This window comes from Sarcophilus harrisii, chromosome 3 (genome assembly GCF_902635505.1).
Source record: "Sarcophilus harrisii chromosome 3, mSarHar1.11, whole genome shotgun sequence".
Lineage (NCBI taxonomy): Eukaryota > Metazoa > Chordata > Mammalia > Dasyuromorphia > Dasyuridae > Sarcophilus > Sarcophilus harrisii.
The window spans coordinates 358,847,471-358,864,790 of NC_045428.1; the positions used below are offsets into that span (position 1 = coordinate 358,847,471).

General features: G+C 43.8%; 1 protein-coding gene across 2 annotated transcripts; it reads right to left on the reverse strand.

Moving 5' to 3' along the window:
* Window positions 1-1,335: 1,335 nt before the first annotated feature.
* On the reverse strand, window positions 1,336-9,778 carry DPAGT1 (dolichyl-phosphate N-acetylglucosaminephosphotransferase 1). 2 transcript variants are annotated; one of them, XM_031960117.1, is made up of 9 exons: window positions 8,591-9,775; window positions 7,403-7,523; window positions 6,729-6,942; window positions 6,090-6,236; window positions 4,708-4,792; window positions 4,141-4,329; window positions 2,315-2,402; window positions 2,036-2,191; window positions 1,336-1,878 (listed from the first exon to the last, which is right to left on the reverse strand). In XM_031960117.1, exons 1-9 carry the CDS (start codon window positions 9,235-9,237, stop codon window positions 1,813-1,815), a joined length of 1,713 nt encoding a protein of 570 aa, XP_031815977.1. In that variant the 5' UTR covers window positions 9,238-9,775; the 3' UTR covers window positions 1,336-1,812. The 2 variants fall into 2 exon arrangements, with proteins under 2 accessions (XP_031815977.1, XP_031815978.1); XM_031960118.1 differs by lacking the exon at window positions 4,141-4,329 and having other exon boundaries at window positions 8,591-9,778.
* Between the last annotated feature and the right edge of the window lie 7,542 nt (window positions 9,779-17,320).

Sequence of the window (17,320 nt, forward strand, 5' to 3'; positions counted from 1 at the left end):
CTGTTAACTGATATTCTTTTGAGTTCTGAATTGGATTGCCTGATCATTGTCAGATTTTTCGCCCTTTGCTTCTAATGTCTTCCTCAGAGATCAGTATTTCTCTCATCCCTCATCCTATTTTGAAAGATTTTACAGTTAAAAGGGTGATCATCCTTATCACTCTTTGTCATTACCACTAGAAGCAATGACTACCGACAAGGAGATAAGCACAGAAGCCCTAGGAGTTGTTGACAACTCCCAGACTACCAGTCCTGCTTCCAGGACCCTCAAGGGCCCAGGCCAGCTCTCAAACCATCCAGGGAAGCAACTCCTGGGGAGAAAAGGCTACACATAAGGCTGGCAAACTGGCCTAAATGAAGCATAAAGGTACCAGGAGGAGACACAGGAGACCTTATGTATAGGACAAATCAAACTGTCCCCACTCCCTGATGGAGACAGCCCAGGACTTGGGTCAATGCTTCCTGCACAATGCCCTTAGATAGCATCCTGAGAAGCAGCCCCTTGGAGACGTGGCCTGGAAATTGCTCCTGGGGGTGCTGTTGCCATAGCTGCTGAAGACCTAGAAAAGAAAGGTCTTGCCACCAAAGCCCCTGACACTGGCAAATGATTCAACATTAGAAATTGATTACTTTATCAGTGGAAGCAACATTAAAATAAAGGCAAAGACAACTCCTTTGCAGATGCATCCTAAGAATCACGGGACTTTTCCATCTGACTTGCAGCTGAAACCTTCGATATGGTCTTCCCCATTAAAGTGTGAGCTCCTGGGGAGGGACTACCTGACTTTTCTATGGGAATGCCCAGCATGTAGCATAGTTATTTGCACAAAGTAAACATTTAATAAATGATTCATTCATTCATTCAATTTTGTCAGGGGCATTCCTTGATAAGTACTTAGCCAGTTCATCTTAAACATTTTCCAATGATTGGTAAGTTCACTACTTATCGAAATGGTTCACCCCATTTGTGGATAGCTCTGATGAGGTGTTTGTTTTCTTTTTTTTGGTTTTCTCTCATTAAGCCAAAATCTGTTTCCAAGTAACTTCCACTCATTGGTTATGGGCTCTAGACCCAAGCAAAACAATTTTACTACTTCTTTTTATGTAACAATTTTTCAAAGACAGCTATCCCACCTGAATCTTTTTCTCCAGTGTAAATTTCCATATAGGTTGCCTAACTTAGCTATGTTGTTTTCTCCATCAGCAGGGAAGGAAGGAAGCTCTGAATCTGGGGAAAAGAAGGGAGAAGGGCCAGGAATTGTCATTTGCCTTGTGGGGGATGCATGTAAGGAAGTGTCTCCCATATCCAAAATCACTTGAAAACAAGAGCCACACCTACAGTTAAAAAAGTGAACCAAACACATTTATTATCATCAAAGAAGCAAATGACCACCCAAGTTGCTTCTTATTAATCAAAATGCTTAATTCCCAATAACACATCAATTCAGGGTAGAACCTGATGGCTCCCCAAACCCTTGCTTAGGCCTAATTCCTGGGACCCCACGGACTTAGCGTGATCCCTAGTGGCAACCAAGCTTCCAAGATGCTGCTACCTCCTGCTCCAGAGGAGGCTTCAGAAAAGGAAGGAAGGGGAGGAAATATCAATTTAGGAAAATCCATAGGGCAAATACAATCAATAAATAATCATTGCGGGGAAAGATGGGTAGGATATCTCCTGAGGAGAGAATTTTGAGGAGATTAAAAGATGGGGAAAAGCCTATGGGCTTATGGGGAATACAGTCTTGGTCCAACAGGGGATCCACATGAGACAGGGGCACAGGGGGTAATGGAGTAGAGAGTCCCGGTCAAGAAATCAAATATCATAGAAGAGCCGAACAAGCTGGTATCGAATGGAGAACGTGATAGCACTAGCCAAAATCTGCAAGGAGAAACAGATGAGAGAATCGTGAGAAAAGGCAGGGAGGGAGACTTGAGGAAGGTAACCAGGCTATGTATGGAGAGGATTTTTGGAAAACTGAAGACAAATAAGGAGGAAGGCTAAGGGCCTGACATGCCTATCTTGGCCATAGGATTACCTGCAGGAGCAGAAGCAACAAAGTGAGATTTCTTTCATGAATGGGGCCTATAATCTTTATGAGCAGGTTAATGAGGGTCATGTTATTGCACTCAATGTAGGCACCAGCCTCATTTTCACCTCGTCGGACAGCCACTAGACGGAGGGCTTCTGCACCCTGGAGAGACAGAGGATGGGGGTTAATCATAGCCATGTTTTTATATCCGCATGAGGAAATGGCTCTTGGACTGTAGTTCCCCTTCCTGGGCCCATGGGAGTACCTGACCACCATCATCATTACCTTCAGAATTAGGGTCCCCAACAGAGAAAGGTTCTTGGCTTTGAATTTGGAATAGCTCATCTCCAGCTTCCCTGTCTTGGTATTGAGCCTGCAGAGGAAATGTGTGACACTTAAGAGGCAAAAGAATATTGTAGAAAGAATGTGAGTGGAAGTCAAGAATCCCAGGTTCACATTCTGGGGTCAAACACTTACTGACTGGAGAAACCTATAATAACATAACCTCTCTGAATTTCAATTTCCTCATCTATAGAATGAGGATTATAATGATCTTAACTCACAGGACTATGAAGAAAGTGCTTTATAGATCTGCAAACATGTATAAATGAGTTATTCAATTCAACCAACAAGCATCCACTGTGTACAGAACACTAGGCTAGGTACGGGATGAAACAAAGCTTAGATGAGACAATTCCTATCCTTATGGAGCTTAAATTCTAGTCTGAATATATAACACACAAATAGAGAAAATAAGTATGTAAGAAGCTAAAAAAGTGCTAGTCAAAGCCTATATAAATGTTAAAAGACACAGGGGGAGGAAGAAGGGAGGAATATGTCAAACTGGAAGAAGGTGAAGGGGAAAGATTCCTGGGGGTAAGTGGCTGAATGTTTGGGGATTGGGGAGAAAAGGGCAATCCTGACATAAAGAACATAAAGTGTTGCTGAAAAGTAGACAAGTGGAAAACATGTATAAGTAAGTAATAAGCAGTTTGGTTTCATTAGAATAATAGAAAGCTAAACAGGTGGTGAAGGCCAAATTTCAGAAGGCTATGAATGCCAGGCAAAGCAGTATGATCTTTACTCAGGGGACTGTGATCCACTGAAGGGTTATAAGAAGGATTGATATGATCAGATCTATACATAAAAGAAATTCTAGGGGCAACTAGGTGGCACAGTAGAAAGAGCACCAGCCCTTAAGTCAGGAGTACCTGAGTTCAAATCTGGTCTCAGACACTTAACCCTGCCTAGCTGTGTGACCCTGGGCAAGTCGCTTAACCCCAATTATCTCAGTAAAAGAAAAAAGAAAAAAATGCTGTCAGCAATATAAGATGGATTCAAATGAGGGAAATATGAAGTTTTAGAAATTGTTAGAAGGCTACTGCAGAAGGCTAGGCAGATGGTGATGAACATACCCAAGACCAGTTACAACAGGAATAACAAAGATGGAATGGGAGGTGCTGCAAAGGCAGAATGGCTAGAATTTGGTACTTAACTAGCTATAAAAAATAAGATAGATGGGATAGGAGGACAAATCAAAGATAATGTTAAAAGGTATGAACATGGGATGAGGTAAATGACAGTACCATCAAGGGAAACATTTTAGGTTCTTAGGACACACCATTAGGAGAAGTAGCTAAGTTAGCAAGAAAGACAAGTCTGAGAGAGGATAACAAGCTAAAGAACATCAAAAATTTTCTTCAACCACAGTTTTGGGGATCTCAACAAGGCTGCTCTCATCTCTGCTCAGGCTAATCTAATTCAAGTTGAAACTTGGTGAAGCATTTAACCAGCATCTAAACTAGTTATATCTTATTTTTCAAACTCTTCTTCCCATTGCGTAAAATGCATTAAAGTAGGGGTAAGGTTGAAGAGGGGTGTCAAAATCAGAAATCAGTATCATTCCTAGTCCATGGCAATGTACTTAGGTCCCTTCATCCATATGCTCATATAGAATTACAGTAGACTACATCTTCATGTCTGATTAAATGTCACTACATGTTGGGACTATTCCTCAAAGTCATCATTTAGATTCCTTTGTTATGTCAATAAAGGACACTCAGGGTCCTCCTTTCTTCCCCTTCCCTCATAGTCCCACACAGAAAAGGTACCTGGGCACCCGGTGGCGAGGACAAGGGATGATATGGAGAAGCTGTGGAAGGGAGTAGAGAAAGTTGAACACCTGAGGCATGAAGAAGAGGAGCATTGTCTTGCTGAAGTGCCCCAGGATGCCCACCACAGCAAAGGTCATGCCTGCAAAGTAGCAGAAAGTGTCGCCCACAAACACCTGGGATGGGTACCTATGGGAAAGAGGTGACCTGAAGCAGGAGTAGTGAGCATCACTGACCTTTATCACTAAGCATGCATCATTTCCCACGCCAGACCCCCCCATGCTCCCTCTTTGATGCTGTCAGAGCTACCTCCATCACCCCTCCCCCATTTTCCTCGCCAGTCTCCCCCCCCATCCTAATGTTCCTGACAGTTCCATGGGACCCGTAGTCTTGGAATAACATCCCTAGGAATTCCTGAATTCCATTCACTTTTCAATTCAAAACCATTTTTGATTGAGGATCCAAAAAAGAAAATCCCTGAATAGACAGAGATGAAAACCTTTTGGCACCTGGTCTAGGCTCCTATCAACAACTGTGATCATACAGATCCTCTGCATAGCTCCTCACCAGTTATGATACAGCAGTCCCAAAGTGGTGAAGAAGAATGGAATCATGAAGTAGAGAGAAAAGACGTGGTCATCTTGGTAATCACCTTCCAGAACAGGAAAAAGGGATAAATCATCCAAGTGATAAATTCAGCTTAATGTCAAGCTTCTCACCCCAACCTTTACCCCAAGCTATTCCACACCCTTCTCCAACTAGATTATGCATGCTGCACTGTGGCTTTTCTTTCAGACAATTTCAGATATATCACTTCAGATATCTTCACTTTCAGGACTTAGCTATTTTTGTAAACATTATGGTGATTATTGATCAATAACAAGTTGCATTATGTACATAACAATAATTCACATTTCTACAGCACTTTAAGGTTTATAGAGCACTTTCTTCACAACAACCCTGTGATGTAAGTGGGGCAAATACTTTGCTATTCTCCTCATTTTACAGAAATAGAGGATGAGAGGTTAGATGACTTGCCTTGATAGTTAATAACAGCTGGAGCTGGGCTTTTAACCCAGATCTCTGGGACACCAGGTCCAGCACTCCTTCTACACACTATTCTGTTTCTCGAGAATGATAAAAACTTACATTTATATAGCTCTTTAAAATTTACAAACTGTTTTCTTGTTAAATAGGAAATACTAGTATTAACATCCTTTTATTTATAAGTAGGCCAGTATGGCATAACTACGTCTCATTTCTCATCTCCATATCCCTATTATCAAGAAATGATAACAACTCTGAGTAAATTTTTGTTGACTCAAAAGGATCCTCTATGTTAAAGGCTTTTACAAACCTTAAAATGCTCTCAAAGTGTAAGTGGCTATGGCATGTTGGAAAGACTGCTACGCTACAAGCCAGAATGTGGTTCCTATCCTGGCTTTGCCACTTACTAGCCATGTGACTGTGGCCAAGCCACTGCCCTTCTCTGAGACTCCGTGTCCCCGTCTTTAAAATGAGAAGACTGGACTAGGTGATGTCCAGGAGTCACTGGGAAAGTGACAGGGATGTAGGAAAGAAAAGAGCATCAATAAAACATCTGTTAAAAATCCAAAGTGAAGTTACTACAGAGTCCATCTCCAAGGTTCTTTCCACTCTGATAATCTGCTTGCAGGATCCTATGTGAAGGAGGGGGGGTGCGGTGGGCGCACCCCCCCCCCCCCCCCCCCTCCCCGGGTCACAGTGCTCCTGGTGACAGAACCAGAGCCAGAACCGGGTGGGGACCCTCTGGGGCAGAGTTGGCAGCTCTTCCTGCCACCACTGACCATTTTCTCAATCACCTTTGTTCTTGTTTTCTCCCCCTCTGAATTCCCAAGAGTCATGACCAGCTCACCCATCAATACTTCCTGTACCTTTCTCCCTTACCTTCCCTCCACATTCAAACCCACCTTCAAGCTCTACCAGATTAAAGATGATAATGGAGGCAGAAATGACTAGAGACTGTCCAGCCTCCAGCCCATTGATCCCTGCCAAGATGTTGATAGCGTTGGTACAGAAGACAGCCAGCAGTCCCATGTAGACATAGTACAGGATGCCTGGAAGAGGAAGGAGTCACCAGGTATAGGGAGATGGATGAGCTCCCTCCTTACCTCCACTTTTAGGAACTCCTGTGCTCCTTCAAGGCTCACCTCTCCTTTTCTGCTTCCAAGTTTTAGTTCCTCTCTTCTGGCTCCTCACCCCACACCAAATCACTTGGAATTCATTTTGTATGTGTAGACTTATACATGTATTTTCATAAAATCTGGGCACACATCTCCGAGGAGAACATGATATTTCTTTTTGTATTTCTACCCCTACCTAATACCTACTTGCTTAATTAAAAAGATCAGCTGAGATTATGCTCACAGGACACTAAAGTGAACGTGGAGCAGGGTGGGAATTTATCAGAAGGAATCCGGGGGGGGGGGAGGACACCAGGGGAACACTGCGGGACCTGGGTGAAAGCAAAGGCTTCCAAAACTTGTCCCGCACACAGCTGAGAGGGGGAGGGGGCAGGAGGGTCCTGGGCCAGGAACGAAGCTTCTCACCCAGGTCCAGATGCAAGCCGAGCATGGAGCGGAAAGGCTTTGGCACCACGATGGTCGTGTTGCCGAAGTTGGTGAAGTAGACCATGAGCAGAGGCAGGGAGGCGGTGGTGGGCAGCAGCAGCTTGTGGCGCCATCGCAGATTCAGCACGTCATCCGCAAAGCCCAGGAAGATCATGCAGCAGATCGCAAGCAGGGCTCCTATCAGGGCCACAAACTGGGGGGAACAAGAGAGATGGCTCAGTCTCCCCCCGCCCCCTCCCGCCCAGGGACCAACCCCTCAGTCTGCTCAACAGTTCCCGTGCTGGGCATTTCTCAAAATGCTCTCCTCTGAAACAACCGCATGAAGCAGGCAATACTACAGGTATGATCCCATGGGACTGAGGGGGAGACTAAGGCTTAAGAGAGAAAGCCGCAGCTACTCTGTCAGAACTGGGGTTCAAACCCGTAGGGTTTCACTTAAGTCCAAGCCCAACCTTCTCAAAAGCCACCAGGCTGTCCGCTTCTACACCTTATTCCTCCGTGCTCCACCAGCCCTCTTATACGTGCCCCCCCACTCCAAGAAAACAAAACAAATAAAAAAAAACAACCCCAACTTCTGACAAATCTAGATCCTGTCAACTCTCTCCTGCCACCCTCATCCTCAGAGGAGTTCGCCTTTGTCCAGGTCCACTAACCTCCTGGTAGGGAAAGGCCTTACACTGGTCCTCCACAAAGCAGTTTAGGAAGGGAACAGGGATGAAGCAGAAGAGGATGATGAGGAAAACTGCACCACTGATGACACCCTGGGACTCGGGGCTGTGACACAGGGCAGGTGAGGAGCAGGGGAAAAATATCGTCACTCACCACAACCAGACTCCCGAGGACACCAGCCTGGGAACAAATTCTCCCAGTCTCTCCTCCCCTCTTCCCGTGCATGTCCCAACTAAGGAGCAGACACCGCTGCTAATGTGTGAGACCGCCCCATCCCCAAGCGTACCTCCCACTGCCCCCTGCCCATTCTGGTCCTCGGCACCTCCTGCCCCCAGCCCTGCTTCTCCGTCACTGCCCAGGCCACAAGTCCCAAGGTCCCATCTGGCCCCAAACTTTCCTTTCTCATCCCTGGTCCTCTTCTCAAGTAGGCTGCTGTCTCCCTTGCACCTCCCGTCCCAGGGCCACCCTAAGGAGTACTCCTTCAGCCCAGCTTCGCTGCTCTCCTTGTAATCCTCCTCAGGCTTCTGCCCTAAAGCTAGCGCTCCTACTCTTCTCCGCTTTTGCTGCTTTCTTTTTTTGTTTGTTTGTTTCAAGTGAAATAATTTATGTAAAGTGATTTTAAACCTTAGTGAGCTACATTTCTTTTTTTTTTTTTTTTAATTTAATAGCCTTTTATTTACAGGAAATATACATGGGTAACTTTACAGCATTGACAATTACCAAACCTCTTGTTCCAATTTTTCACCTCTTACCCCCCCCACCCCCTCCCCTAGATGGCAGGATGACCAGTAGATGTTAAGTACATTAAAATATAAATTAGATACACAATAAGTATACATGACCAAACCGTTATTTTGCTGTACAAAAAGAATCAGACTCTGAATCACTGTACAATTTTGCTGCTAACTTTCGCTCGCTTTTCCTCTGGCTCCTAGTCCCCCCCACTCCCCCAGCCTTCGCTCTCTCTCTTTTCCTCTCCCCCTAGTCTCTAAGGTTTCTCCATTCCCAGCTGTCACCTTCCCCACGATCCCTGCTTGTCCCTGACCGTCCGCCCCCCCCCCCCCCCCTCCCCCTCCCCCTCCCTGGGGGGGCCCCACTTCCTCCCCGCTCGCCCCCCCCCGACCCCTCCCACTGCCCGCGTCCCGCCCCTCCCTCCCGCGCGTCCTCCTCACATGGGCTGGCGGCTGGTCTTGTTGAGGTCCAGGCCGCAGAGGCGCGCCGTGATGAAGTGGCCGCGGAAGGCCGGGATGAGCGTGAGCGTGGCCACGAAGCCCAGCAGCGAGCCGCCCAGGTTGATGAGCAGCGGCAGCGCCGGGAAGGGCCGCATCATAGCCATGAAAGGCGCCCTAGCGGGGTTGAGCCCCGCTAGGAGCCCACTCGGGGGGCCCGGGGACCACAGCCCGCCGGTGTGCGGTACCTTTCTAGACAACTGGGGCTGGCCGCGGGCTGCGTCGCCCGGGGCCACAGAGAGGCTGAGGGCTTCGCGAAGGGGCCACCGGCGCCGCCCGTGCCACGGGCTCCGCGTCAGCCCTGCCCGGCTAGAGCAAGCTACCTCTCGGGCCACTCCCTTCCTGCACCTGCCCAGCCGAGGTTTCCAGCCGGATTCTTTTCGGATGCAACTTCCTCCGTGCTGATGGCAGAGGCGGGCAGGAAAGGCGGCGAGCCGCCATTTTTCTTGTGGGCAGAAGCGACCGGGGGAAGTACTATTCCACAGAACGCTTTCCCTTCGAAGTAGCGAGGAACAGACGGAGTACTGTCCAGGGCAACCCAGCCTTGCGGGGCCGCGTTGCAGGGCAAGTAGCAGAGAAGGGATGGGCATATCCCCAACCGGAAGTCATTCTTCGCCCTCTTTCAAGATGGACGCCTCCGCGGGCCGCGCGGCTCCGCCTCCGCGGACCACGTGCCCCCGCCTCCCCGGACCACGTGCCCCCGCCTCCCCGGACCACGTGCCCCCGCCTCCTCTAGGCGGATTCCACGTCAGACTCTTCTTGGGCCAGTTTCCGCCCTTGGCTTTTTAAAGAGTTCGGTCTCCGCCTGTCAGTTCGGCCGGGCGCCCCGTAATGGGCTGGCCGCTCTCGTTTCCTTCTTACTCGTAGAATCAAGTGCCCCAGAGCCCCACCCAGCCCCAGTAAAACGCTTAGGCCTTCCTCGGGGGGAAAAGAAGGGAAGCGGGAGCGGGAGAGGGAGAAGCCCCTGAGCACTAGTTCGGGGCCGCCCGCGCTTTGCCCGGGCTCTCTCTCCTTGCGGTCTCTCTCCCCTCCAGGCCCTGGGCCAGGTACCTGGGGGCGGCTGGCGCAGCCCCCCTCCCGCCGCAGACGATCCGAGCGGGGGGCCGCGAGCCCACGCAGGGCTTCCTCCGAGCGCCAAGCCTCCCGACCAGGGTCTGTTCTGTGTTCTCCGGTTACCTAGGAGCCGCTGCCTAGGAGGCCTTTGTAAAGAACAGCTCATCGGCGGGGCCGGGCCGCCCACGGGCCCTCGTGCAGCGGGGGGTGATGTCATTTTCCCTGGAGGAGAACTGGGGCGCTGACAGCAGCCCCGCCTCAGCGAGCCGGGGAGACCGTCCTGGAGCCCCGATACCCTGATCGTGCCTTGTAGCAGCGCCTATGGGAAGGAGGCCTAGATGCACTTCTAGGTTTTAACTCAACTCGCTTAATTTAACCCAACTCTGTGAAAACCCCCTTGATTTAGTAGTCTGAGCTCCGGTTAGCCTAATCTGATCATCGTTATCGTCTCCCCAAGTGCCCGTTCATATGGTTCTATCAGTGAACATTAACCTCCTACTATGTGCTCAGGCGCTGTGGTAAAAATGGGGCTACAAAAGGAGGCAGGACAATCACTACCCCCAAGGAGCTTAAAATCTGGGGGGGGGGACAACATGCCAACAAATATATACAAGGCGTGCTACGGGCACCGGTTAAATAGGAGGTAATTAGCAAAAGTAAGGGGTTAAGGAAGGCTTTCAGTGAAAAAGATATTTTGGTTGGGATTTAAAGGCATTCGCTGTGATCAGTAGTCAAGATGGAGATAAAGAGGGTCCCAGGCGTGTGGGGCAGCCAGAGAAAATTCTGGGAGCTGAGAGGGGGAGTGGCTTGTTTTTGGACTGGCCAGGAGATGTAGGTCTTCCTATTTGTGTGTGTGTCTCCCATAGGTGTCAGACTTGTTCACTGAGCAGAGATTCCCCTTTTCCCTCTGTTGCCCAGGATAAGATTCTATATATCCAGGGTGCTTAACCTCAAGTGCTAAATGATTGTCCCTTTTGCACTAATCTGTGGGACTATTAATGTTTTGTTTTTTTTTTTTTTTTCTCTTTCTAAGAGATGGCCTGTAAGGGAGGTTTTCCCACTTCATTGGGAAGTGAAGTATGAGGAATTAGGAGGAAGATGCTTTGCAAACCTAAAGCATCCTCTAAGTGCACCATTTTTTTTTTTTTTAATTTAATAGCCTTTTATTTACAGGTTATATGCATGGGTACCTTTACAGCATTAACAATTGCCAAACCTCTTGTTCCAATTTTTCCCCTCCTTCCCCCCACCCTCTCCCCTAGATGGCAGGATGACCAGTAGATGTTAAATATATTAAAATATAAATTAGATACACAATAAGTATACCTGACCAAAATGTTATTTTGCTGTAGAAAAAGAATCAGACTATGAAATATTGTACAATTAGCTTGTGAAGGAAATCAAAAATGCAGGTGTAAGTGCACCATTTTTATTATTATGAGGCCTCATCAGTATAATTAGAGGTGAAGTCTCTACTAACCAAGTTTTTCAGCCCAGAGAGAAAAGCAGGACTTAGCTTTTTTCCTGTTGATCCATGAAGAGGATCCACAGCATCCCCCTTCTATGTGTGTATTAGTGAAGGGGAAAGCATATGAATGGAGTGGAAGAAGAAGGGAAACAGTGAGAATGGAACAGAAAAGAACTTATCTAGTTTAAGAGACAGATAGAATATGAGACGCCAGAGCAGCTAGATTGGTAAGTATGTGTTCAAGATCCCTAGAAGAATTTTCTGGAAATGATCAGAACAAGTAGTTAAAATTCTGACTGAATGAGGATGTACTGATACTCAGTAGATCATTTATTTACCTTTGGGGAGTTTGCCACAAGGTATTAGATAATCTGTACTTAATGCCTTTTTTGTTGGAACAGGTGGAAGTGAGTTGGAGCCTTATTCTAGTAACCTAGCAATTTGCCTCACCTTTTCTATAGAAATAAAATTGGAGTCTTATTCTAGTAACCTAGCAATTTGCCTCACCTTTTCTATAGAAATAATATTAACTAGATTGTAGAGGCCTCACTCATTAAAAAAGAACTTGACCTGTTAGGGAATGTTACCTGTCATAGAAGCAGGAAATGATGAGAATATACGTTTCATTAGGTTATACTTGACCTATTTTATAATATATTAATATGATATGCTTAAGGTTTAGAAAGGTTGGAAAGAACACTTGATGTGAAATTAGAAAACTGGACTCAAATTCTGATTCTGCTACTTTTCTACCAATATAACATAATAGGATAATTCCTGCCCCTTATCTGGGTCTTAGTTTCCTCCTATGTAAAAGGAAATTTAAAAACTATATCAATTCTTAATTTGGAGTCTGTGGATTTGGCTTTTTTGTTTATATTTTGACAACTGTATTTCAGTACAATTGGTCTCCTTTGTAACGCCATGTATTTTATCTTATACATTAAAAAAAAACAAAACATTATTTTGAGAATCGGTCCACCTGCTTCATAGTACTGCCACAAGGGGTCCACAACAAATGTTAAAAAAACAAAACAAAACACTGCATTGCTAAGATCCCTTTCTGTTATAAATCCTTTTAATCCAATCTGTGAAATAAAAGTAAAATCTTTCTTTCTCCTCTATTAAGTTTCTGTACATTTTTCCTGATAGCTCGGAGGCTTTAGCTAGACAGAGACAAATAGACTCTGGGAAACACAGATCAGCCATGTTGCCCCTACCCTTAAGCTACTCAGGATAGATAGGAGTTGGGCAGGGCAGAAGTATGTCAATGCAGACACCATATCCATATTGTTTTTGTATGAAATCTTGCACAAGCACAAGAGAGCTAGAGGAAGAAGGAAACACAATATTCACCCTCGGTAAATTCCCAGTTGAATGGAGAAGATAAAACACTCAGACCTATGTAAGTAAATACAATAAATAGAAGACTAGCATAGAGCTAGACAGAGATAAGTGCCATGTTCAAGTACTTTGAACATGGAATCATAACTTGGATTCAAATCCCGGTTCTGCTTAGTAGGTATGTGACTGTGGACAAGCCACTTCATCACTCTGGGCCTTAATTTGTTCATCTGTAAAATGCTAGTGCTAACTACCTTTGCATTGTTCTGAAGAAAGTGTTGTAGATGCTGTAACTAGGGATTTGGGAAAAATAGCATGAGAGTGGAGTTCTGGTAACTAAAACCAGGTAATTAGCTGGCAGAATTTTGTGAGGTAGAATGACTAATGAGTAGGAAGAGTTCTCAATTTAACATTTATTTGATATCTACTATGTGCTGATCATTGGGAATACTAAGACAAAAATGAAATAGTGCCTGCCCTCCAGGAATTTGATTCTACTGGGGGATAGAGAGCATGTACATAAATCCCTGCAAAGCAATTTCAAAGAGAATACTATTGGCAGAGGAAGAAGAATCAGGTAAAGGAACTTTGTGGGAAGTAGCAGCTAAGCTGTGGATGATAAAGATTCTAAGAGGCAGTATAGAGTTGACCTCTTATGTAAAAGCAAAAAGGAAGTATCAGGTCATAGATGTATTGAGTGAGGGTGGAGATGGAAAGCTACCAGTTCCATTTGACTAGTATAGAAATATTGTGAAGATGAGTAATATAAGACAATTAGAGTAGATAGGTGCCAGATTCTGGAGTGCTTTACATCTCAGGCTGGGAATTCAGTATTTTATCCAAACAATTTTTTATAGGGAGCTATTGAAGACATAAGAGGAAGGAGTATCAAATCTAGTCTTTAGGAATATCAATTGGATATCTATGTGGAGGATGAGGGAGAGAAGGCTAGAAGCAAAAAGACCAGTTAGGAGGTTTTTATAATAGTCTTGGCATAAGTTCATGTGGAACTGAACAAAGGTAGAGGCTATGTGAATATTGAAAAGGATGAAATCTGAGACTTGTAGAGGTGAGATCATCAAAACTTGCTAACTAATGGGATAGAGAGGTTGAGGAAGAGAGTCAAGGGTGACTTTCAAGCTGCAAATCTTTGTGACCAGGCTAAGGGTGGCATTGTGATTTGGTGGAATCATGCTTTTGGGGGAGAAATATAAATTCAGATTCCCTCTCAATATGATTGCGGTGGGTGGGGCAAATTTATCAAAAACTTTAAAAAACCCCCCTAGACTAAATAATGATTTTTTTTTAAATATGAGAAACTGTAGGTCACTGTATCCACTCTACAACTGCCTATGAATTCAGCCAGAAACCTCTGAATAATAGGAAATGGATCTACTAGAAAAGCCAGTGACTTTGCTTAAACAAGAAATTTTAGTCAGAGAATACAAGAGGCACATGTAGCTTGCAAGTTCATTCTGTATCCATAGATAGGGAAAGCTGAGGGCTCCACTGAGAAAGTCCTCCAATGGTCTAGAACAGGGCTTCTTAAACTTTTTACACTCCACTTTTCACTCAAGAAATTTTATGCAATTCTGGGTATATAGGTTTATAAAACAGGTATACAAATTAAGCTATTTACTGATAATAAGTCATAACTTCACAATCCCCACATTCAGTTATGCGAACCCATATAGGGTTGCAATTCATGGTTTAAAAAAGCTTTGGTTTAGAACATAGAGCAAAATGGGATATGTGGGAGTGACCAGGCTGGTCATGGCAACACCTAGAGGTGGACAATCCAGGACCAGGTTCTTAATCCTTAGCATATCTATCAAGTTGAATAAATGATATTATATCAATATAATAGAATATCATTATATCATAAGAAATGAGAAGAGATAATTTCAGAGAATCCTGAGAAGCAAAAACCCAGAATGATGTAAACAGAACTAGAGCAACTTATATATGCAACAACATTGTAAAGAAAATTTGACTTATGACAATCAAAAAAATAACCAGCTATCTGAGGATCCATTTATGAAGCATGTTATATTTTGATAATTGTATTTAAATATAATTGGCTTCTTTTGTAACTTTTTGTATTTCATTTTATACAAGGTGGCAGACAAACATTTTTTGATATGGCTACTTTATGGAGTTCTTGTTTGACTCTATTTCATTACAAGGAATTTTTATCTTTCTGTCTTTAATCGGGGTAGGTGTTATCAATTATGATGCTAAACAAAAAGAAAAATGTCAGCCACTAAAGTCAGATTGAATATGGAAGGGAGTATAGAAGGAAGCACAAACAGGACAATTTTGAAAGTAACAGTTTGAATTTATGAAATTTTTTAAAAATAAGAACGGAAGAGATTCTTACTTTCATATGCAAATCTTCTTTTTGTGTTTTTTATAAACATAAATGCTAATTGTTTTGGTGTGTGTTAAAAAAATTTTTAAAAAGAGATATAATGAATTGTATGGGACATATTGCTGTTGATGACTATACAGGTGGAAATGTCCAGCAAGCAGCTGGTCATGTGGTACTATAGTTCTGTCAAAAGAGTAAGGCTAGATATATAAATTTGGAAGTTAAATAATAGTTGACATTTACATAGGCATTTAAGGTTTGCACATGATTTACTTATGAACCCATGAGAGATAAATGAAATAGTATTTATTAAGGGCTTACTCTGTACAAAGCACTGGGGATACAAATAGAAAAGTAAGGCAAAAAGCTTCTAATGGGGGAGACTACACAGTAAAGTTTCAACTGCAAATCAAAGAGAAAGGTCCCTTACTCCTTAGGGTGAGCCAGCAAAGCAGAGATCTTTAATGTCATTTCCAGTCATAAAAATCATGTTGGTTTCTAGACAGAGCCAAGGATTTGAGTGGCAAGACCATTCTTTGCTGGGGCTAAGGAAACACCTAAACAAGAAGCTGCCATGTGGCATCTCCATCATATTGGCTTTGATAGATGAGAGCTGTGGGTGTTTGACTGGAAGTCCTGTTATTCCCATCAGTCTTGGATTTGGATTCTGGGCTCTCTGTATAAGGGATCTGAAGTGAGTTGGTGACTGCACATATCTCCTCCTCCATCCCTTAGGAAGTCTTACCTGTCCTCTAGGTGAAGATCACTAAAGGAAAACGTTATAGAGATAGAAAAGGATTCAGAACAGATCTATGAGGGACCCTCAAACCAATGATCCACATTATTGATTAGGGAAATGCAAATCCTCACACCTATCAGATTGGTTAAGATGACAAGAAAAGATATGAATGTTGCAGTCGATGTGGGAAAACTGGGACATTAATACACTATTGGTGGGGTTGTGAAGTGATCCAGCCATTCTGGAGAGCAAATTGAAACTATGACCAAAGGGCCATAAAACTGTGCATACCCTTTGATCCAACAGTATTGCTACTATTCATTCAAAATGAATTTTGAAAACTATCCCCAAGAGATCATAAAAAAGGGAAACAAACATTTGTGCAAAAATGTTTGTAGCAACTCTTTTTGTGGTGGCAAAGAATTGGAATTTGAGTGGATGTCCATCAACTGGGGAATGGCTAGGTAAGTTGTGGTATATGAATGTAATGGAAAATTATTATTCTATAAGAAATTATGAGCAGGCTGATTTCAGAAAAGCCCGGAAAGACATAAAGTGATGAGTGATGTGGAACCAGGAGGACATTGTATACAGTAGCAGCAAAATTATGATGATCAACTGTGGGAATGTGACTCTTTTCAATAATAATTCAAGATGATTCCAATAGATTTGGGATGGAAAATACCATTTCCATCCCGAGAGAAAACTATGGAATGCAAATTGAAATATGTTATTTTCACCTTTTTTTGTTTGTTTGTTTGTTTGATTTTCTTTCTCTTGATTTTTTTCTTTTGTTCTGATTTTTCTTTCATGGCATGACTGCATGGAAATATATTTAAAATGACTGTACATGTATAACCTATATCAGATTGCTTGCTGTCTTGGGGGAGGGGGTAAAGGAGGGAGGGAAAAAATTGGAACTCAGAATCTTACAAAAATGAATTTTGAAGACTATCTTTACATATAATTGAAAAAAATAAAATACTATTGAATAAAAAAACCAAACAAATCAATCAAAGGAGACTCAAAGACGACTTAGGAAGAACCAGACAGTAAGGACCCTAAATTGTACTTTATTTCTGGCTAGAAATGAAGTCCTCTCAAGCTGCTGGACAGATGTTTTTTTAAAAATTATAAGCTCCAGGGGCATGACAGATTCCCATAACCAATCACTAGATCTTTCTTTTGGGGTTTAGGAGATCATAACTATCATCTCCCCACTGGGTAGAATGTGTAATCCCTTCCAGCCTCTTGAACAATCTCTATTCCCTCTGGTTGAGAATACAATCTTTAAAATCTACTCAATCAGGGGTTTCAGATAAGGTTCTCTTCTCCAGGAGCCTACAATCTAGTTAGGAACAACATAAGAACAATAAATGACAGCCTATAACTGCTAATTATGTAATCTTGGGCTAGACTTCTGGATTCTCAGGGCCTCAGTTCCCTAGTTTGTAAATGGAGGGGTTGTAAACATCCTTTTGTTACTTTTTTATGACTCTTAAGTGCTGAGATATTTGCCCATTAGCATCGATGACAGAGGCTGCGTTTGAACCCAGATGCTGTGCTATTTCCACCAGCCCAGCCTGCCTCCTAGAAGAGATGTTACCTGTGGCCACCAAAGTAGCTGGAGGGTGCTTTCTGGATTTCAGCAAGTGGGATTTAGGCTTCTCTGGGATAAGAGGGCCAGAATATAGAAAC

What these genes read in the sequence shown, in the direction of transcription:
- DPAGT1 (XM_031960117.1), bottom strand. Translation starts at nt 9,237, where the DNA reads ATGCCCATCCCTTCTCTGCTACTTGCCCTGCAACGCGGCCCCGCAAGG. An exon ending in CGGCTTGCATCTGGACCTGG is followed by an intron (nt 6,237 to 6,728) that starts GTGAGAAGCTTC and finishes TTCCTCTTCCAG; the next exon opens with GCATCCTGTACTATGTCTAC. An exon ending in TGGGGACCCTAATTCTGAAG is followed by an intron (nt 2,192 to 2,314) that starts GTAATGATGATG and finishes CTGTCTCTCCAG; the next exon opens with GGTGCAGAAGCCCTCCGTCT.